This window comes from Crocodylus porosus, unplaced genomic scaffold (assembly GCF_001723895.1).
Source record: "Crocodylus porosus isolate Cpor-Errol unplaced genomic scaffold, CroPor_comp1, whole genome shotgun sequence".
Taxonomy (NCBI): domain Eukaryota; kingdom Metazoa; phylum Chordata; order Crocodylia; family Crocodylidae; genus Crocodylus; species Crocodylus porosus.
Window position 1 is genome coordinate 102452 of NW_017728888.1, and position 6113 is coordinate 108564.

The following is a 6113-nucleotide window of genomic DNA, read 5'->3' on the forward strand; positions in this document are numbered from 1 at the left end:
GCCGCCGCCGCCCGGGCACTGCTGAGCGCCGCCATCTTGCGATCCTAGCGAACTATGCGGCCTCCCCGTCGCCGCAGAAATACGTCACAACCCCGCTCCCGCCTCTCCAGTCCCCTAGCTCCGTCGTCCCGGAAGTACGTCATGGCCCCTCCTGGAGGGGCGGGATCCTGCCTAGCTGCAGGCCCCGCCCCTCCCCTCCCCCTTAAAGGGTCCCTGTCCCTCCGGAGCGCGCCTCCAGCAGCCCCGCCCCCTTCTGCAGCCCCTCCCCTTCCCTGCACCGCGTGGGGCCTTCAGCCCAGGACACCCTCTTCCCCTCCCGTCCCCAGGGGCCCCCGCGCCCCCCGGAAGCCTGCGAAGAGCTTCCTTCCAGCGACCCGGCCGGTCTCGCGCCAGAGACGAGCGCTGCGCAGAGCCGCCGGCCGGCCGGCCGCAGCCGCGTGCGCCGGGTACGCGGTGAGCGCTGTGCTGCGCACCACAGCGCCGGCCGTCCCGCAGCGGTGCTCCCCCCGGAGCCGTGCGCGCAGGACCCCGAGGAAAAACGCCCCCGTGTCTGGGGAGCCAGGAGGCGGCGGGCGGCGGGCGGGGGACGTGCCGCCAGGCCGAGGAGCAGGCTCCGGCGGCGGAGGTGCGGGGCTGCAGCCTGGCGCCTCCCTCCGGTGGCAGAAGTGGCGCCGGGCAGAGGCCGCCCCGAATCCCGCCAGCTTAGGGCCCCGGGGTGAGGGTGGAGCATGGGCTCAGCCACCGGGGCCTGTCGGCACCGCCCTCCCGAGGATGCCCCGCCGTTTGGTGCCTTGGAAGGTCGCGAGGGCACGCTGATGGACGGCCGTAGGCCGGCGCCGCTGGGCAGCTGAGAAACGGACGGGCCGTACGGCCCCCAGCCCGCGGGGAGCAGCCGCGGGCTTGATGAGCAACTCCGCCGGCCGGGGGACCGCCCTCCCGCAGGATCTGCTCCGCGCAAGCGGGGGCACCTGCGGGCAGCGCAGCGCTCACCTCCTGCACTAGGTGCACGGCCTATGGTCAGGCCCAGCCATCCCTGCCCCCTGAAGAGCACGAGCAGCTGTGGCCTGGGTCCGACCCTTGGCCCGTGTTGCCCATTGCGGGGGTCCCGCAGCACCGGGAAGGGAGAGTGGCTGGGGCTGAGCAGGGTTTTCCTGTTCCTCTCCCCCTGCAGCCTCCAGCACTGAGGTCCAGGCAGGCGCCCCACCCCGCCGGGATCATCCAGCACCTCCCTCCCTTTGCATCTGGTGTCTGGAAACGTGCAGGACCCACTTTGCTCCGACCCCCAGTTCCACCCCAGCAGACACTCGAGCCAAATGCAGAGGGGCATCCAGGGTTTTATTTCCCACAGTGAAGGGACAGGCCAGGTAGCCACATGCCCAGCCTCCACAAACCCTCATGCAGGTGTCCCCAGCCTGGCACTGGGCTCCATGCACCCCCCTTGCACACAAATGAACCCCCCCATACACCTCTCCCCCACCAGGGCCAAACCCCAGTCCCCACAGGAATGCCACCCCAGCCTCTTGCAAGGTGAACCCCGGGAGGACGTGACTTCCGCCCCTGCACTCGTGCTCAGCCAGCAGCAAGGAGGGCAGGGGCAGGAATGCCAGGGGCAGCGCGGCTAGTGTGGAAGGAGGCGGCTGGACGGGGGTTTGGGCTGGAGCAATAGCCGGGGGGAGGACAGGCAGCAGGTTCCCACGTCCAGTTCCCGCACCCAACAGCAGCACGGGGAGACCCCTTTGGCACGCGTTCACTGGCTCCTCCAGCCACAGTTTGCTGCGCAGGTGCTGGCACACGGGCTGCAGCAGGGCCAAGAAGCTGCAATCCTTGCCCCCATGGTGCCTGCCTGGGACACAATGTCCAGAGCACAGCACCGCGCCTGGCCTGCACCTGGGGTCCAGGGATGGCCAAGGCGGAAGCTATTTCTTGAGGATTTGGGCCCGGGCGCGATTGAGCTTCTCCACGACAGTGGCGTCAATGGCAGGGGAGCACTTGGCCAACACCAGGCTCATCTCGCTCTCACTCTTGTGCTCAATGGCGGCGTCGGCTGCTTGATCCAGGTCTCTGCACCACAGGGCAGGGGTCAGACAGGGCCACTCCCCTCCCCCAGGCAATGGGCTCCCCCTCATCCCATCCTGCGTTTACTCCAGCAGGCCTAGACCCAGGTTCTGAAAGCAGTTGCCCCCAGAGCAGATCGCAGCCTTCAGAAGGGGGTGAGGCCTGGGGCTGAACAGGGGGCCCTGGGACAGCTACGGGTCTATGGCCTGCACCCCAGACCCCGAGGCTGCTGCCCACCCCAGGGAGCAGTGCCCTGCCCTGCAGGGGACATACCCCACCAGGATGAAGGCCTTGACCCTCTGCTCAGGTGTGACGCGGGCCGCGTACTTCTTGGCCTCGTGGCGGTTGTGGTACTTCACACAGATCTCCACGAAGGGCTGTGGGGAGCAGAGGGCAGATCGGCTGTGGGGTCGGTTCCCCAGGTACCTCTCACCCCCTCTCCTCCTGTCCCAACCCCATTCACCTAACTCCCTGCAACCTCCCTTGGCCCATCCCCTATTCCTGCCCCATTCTGCTAATGCCCTCAGGGGCAGTAACAGGAACGTCCTCTTGCCAGGGCTGGAAAACCGCTACTGAGGGCCAGGGGTGCCAGGGACCCTGAGGGGGTCTCCCAGCTGGCAGCGGGGCCCCATCAGAAGACCCTGGGGCTGCTGCTAAGAGCTGTACAGAGAGACCTGCCTCTCAGCTTCCCCAGTCCCCTTCCTAGAGCCGCGCTGTGGGGGGCACGCATCCCAGGCGAGCCTGCCTTCAGCTGGTGTCTGTAGGACACATGGGGTGCCTGCAGTGGGGAGACATCTCTTACCAGGTACCCGATGGGTGACTTCTTGCTCTTGGAGAACTTCTCCATCTCCTCCCAGTCGCCGCACTCGGCCAAGCTGCTTATCTTCAGCCACCAGAACCTGGGCAGCACGGACAGTGGGGTTTCACTGGGGCTCTGCTGAGCTGGGGTGAAAGCAGCCCCAGACCTGGCTCCTGCCAGCCATGCCCCAGCTTCCCCCTGCTGTGCCAGGCACCAGGGACCCCCAGCTTCAGAAGGCAGTGTTGGGAGACCTCCCCGTTGCTGGTGTATGCCTGGCCTACCAAGGCCTGCAGGGATGAAGGAGCCCCCTGAGCCAGAAGTGAAGCAGGGCAGCAAGTGCATGCACGTGCACACACGCATGCAAACAGCTGGCACTGCTGCTGTCCCCACTCACCTCTTGTCAGGGATCTTGAACTCCCGGTACAGTTGCTCAGCCCGCTTGTGTTTGCCATCCAGGATGAGGTGAGAGATGGTGTCGTGTAGGGAGCAGTCCAGGTAGGGCTTGTCTAAGTCCTCCTGTAGCCGGTGCTGGATCCGCAGCAGCTTGATCTGATCCTCCGTGGCCTGGGCAGCGAGCAGGAATCAGTGGAAGTGGGGTTGGTAGGGGGCTGTGGGGCCACTTCTACTTCAAGCCCTGCTTGAGGCAGGATCAGCCTCATCCAAACCAGCCCAGACAAACCCCGTGTCCAGCACAACACCGCCACCCCGACACAGCCCCAGGCATTGCCCCCGCCCCTGACCCGGGAAAGCAGTGGGGCCATGGCTGCCAACGTACTGCTGCTGCCAGGGGTGTCATGGACGCTGCAGAGCCCAGGCCCTAGCCCCTGCCAATGCTGCCGGCCATCCCCACCACACTCACTTTGGCGGCAAACTCATTCTTGGCCTTGTAGTACTCGTCCACTGCGTTCTGCAGTGCTGCCACCCGCCCCTCGATCCGCTGCAATGACACGTGGTCCCAGTCCAGTTCCAGCCTCTCTCTGCCACCTCCAGTGCCCATGTGGGGGGGGGAGCAGCCAGCGTGTCCCAGGAGCCACCCATGCTGGGAGGGACAGGGCCATATGGTGGGAGCCAGAGATGGAGCCTGAGCTCCCAACCCTTCCCCAGTGAGCCAGGTTCAGTCCATCAGTAACCTTTGTGTCCACACCCGGGGGTGCTGGGCCCCCCACCTGGGTGTTGGACCCAGCACCCTGGAACAAGGGGCAGAGTAGAAAAATCCAGCCCAGTGGACCATCCAGCACCTCCCAAACCCCACAGCCACTCACTCCCTTTCTAGAAAGCCATTGCACCCACGGCAGGACAGTCCCTGTCCGTGCCCCTACAGACAGAGGTCCCTGCACCCCCTGCCCACAGAGGGTGGAGAGCAGCCCCCCACTCCCCCCAGCACAGCACTCCCCTTTAGCACCCTGTTCCTCATGGTCCAGCCAGCACCTGGCAGCCCCACCCCCAGCCCCCAGGGCCTTGACCTTCTCGTTGGCGTAGCTGTTGTGGACGTGGAAATTGCCGAGCTCCTGGTGGTTGTCGTCCTGGTTGTACAAGTCCTTGAGTGTCTCCCTCTCCTGGTGCTTGCAGAACTGGGACAGGGAAGCAGAAGAGACCCCAGATGTTAGCCCATGCACCTGTCAGGGGGGACCCCCTGCCTGCCCCGACACCAGGCCTGGGGCTGGGCACACCCACACTGGCCCCCATGACACAACCTGTTGCCCTGTACCTCTCACCTGGCGGTAGAGGCTCAGCGCTACTGGCTGGTTCTGCAGCGTCATGAAGAAGCTGCCACGGTTCAGTTCATTCTTCAGGTGCAGCACGACCGTGTACACTGGGCCAAGCAGAGGGGCAGTCAGTGGGGCTGCAGAGCACACACCTCCCCATCCCCACCCTGTAGCCACTGCAGGGCTGGGGGGCTGCAGCTGGGCACCTGAGGGTGATGGGGGAAGGTTGGGCTGCTGAGTATGGAGATGGAGGACTGGGGGTGCTGGGCCATGAAGGGGAGCAGGTGTCTGCACTGGAGCCCTCAGCACATCAGCTGCTGCCTCTCAGCCCTGGCTCCGCAGGAGCTGCCTTGTGGTGGCCTAGCCCAGTGGGTTTTGGGTGCACAGAGGGTCTTGAGAGCCCATAAGAGCCAGCCCCATATGGCACCAGAGCACTGAGAGCTGGGGCTGGCGGCCTCCCCCATGCCCCAGGTAGCCTTACCTAGGTCTGTATCCCCGCTCTCGATGGCTTTGCTCAGTGCCAGCTTGCTCCGCTTCATCTTCAGCAACAGTGGGACCTGCTCCCCTGACCGGGGCTCGTACTCCAGGAGCTGCAAACAAACACAGGGCTCCTCCCTCAGCATCCCGGCCATGGAGCTGGGCCATGCCAGGTGCAGACGGTGCAGCCAGAGGGCTCTGGGCAGGGAGCCGTGCCCAGGGGAGCGTGGTCAGACCAGGTTGGGGGCTCCCAGCTCTGCCAACATCACTGTGGCCCAAGCCATACTCTTTGTGGGCAGTGACTATATCCCTAGTATAAGTCTATGAGTCTAGTATGGCTACTGTGGGCTTCAACCAGCATAGCTCCAAACTCTGCGTTGCTCCAAGCTTCACAGCCCAAGCCTGTTGAGTCAAACCAGTTGGTCAGGGGAGGGCTCTGGGGGCCAGACCTGTCATTATGAGCATGTCCTTGTTACTTGGCTGCAGGAAGGGGAAATGTTCGGCCACCTACTAGCCCTGGCTGCTTCTGAGGGGCCTGGGCTAAGCAGCACCCCGCGCCTCTGGGGGAGACTTAAAAACCCCCTGACACATGGAGCAGAAAGAGTGTTGGAGGGAGGATGGAGGAGACAACCAGCACAGCTCCGAAGCCTGGGACACCCCCATGGCAGAGGACAGGCATCGCTGCGTCTAGATCCCCAACCAGTGCCTATCCAGCCTCTCCTTGCACCCTCCAGTGATGGAGAGTCCCCCTCCTTCCCTGGCATCTCTTCCACTGCAGTGAGCCTGGGCCTACCTGGCCAGCCAAGGAAGGGGAGCAACCCAGGGACCCAGCTGAATCAGATCAGTTAAACACAGCACAAGGTCTGAAAACAGATGCTACAGAAAAAAAAAATGCCATGAAGTAGATAATCTAAATATGCCGCATGGGAACTTCAGCTTAAAAGTTTTAGCAGCTGTGAAGGACGTATCCCAATGTAGAGGAGCTTGTTTTTAATGCAGGTATCTGCGTTACAGTTCTTAATTAGTTGCTGAAACAAAGCAGGTGTGTCCACGCAGACCACACGCTAAGGGGAAGA

The 6113-nt window shown here is 64.0% G+C and overlaps 2 protein-coding genes across 2 annotated transcripts in view; both read right to left on the reverse strand.

Annotated features, from left to right (window-relative positions):
• Nucleotides 1-143, reverse strand: part of IDH3B (isocitrate dehydrogenase 3 (NAD(+)) beta) — a 4965-nt gene extending 4822 nt beyond the window's left edge. Inside the window, exon 1 of the mRNA XM_019554464.1 lies at nucleotides 84-143. Coding sequence (XP_019410009.1) covers nucleotides 84-143 — 60 coding nt within the window. The remainder of the gene's footprint in view (nucleotides 1-83) is intronic.
• Nucleotides 144-1316: 1173 nt separating this feature from the next.
• Nucleotides 1317-5198, reverse strand: VPS16 (VPS16, CORVET/HOPS core subunit). Its single transcript, XM_019554563.1, has 8 exons — nucleotides 5042-5198; nucleotides 4570-4667; nucleotides 4318-4425; nucleotides 3714-3791; nucleotides 3249-3418; nucleotides 2858-2954; nucleotides 2329-2432; nucleotides 1317-2061 (listed from the first exon to the last, which is right to left on the reverse strand). The coding sequence occupies exons 1-8, from the start codon at nucleotides 5190-5192 to the stop codon at nucleotides 1917-1919; spliced, it is 951 nt and encodes a 316-aa protein (XP_019410108.1). The 5' UTR covers nucleotides 5193-5198; the 3' UTR covers nucleotides 1317-1916.
• Between the last annotated feature and the right edge of the window lie 915 nt (nucleotides 5199-6113).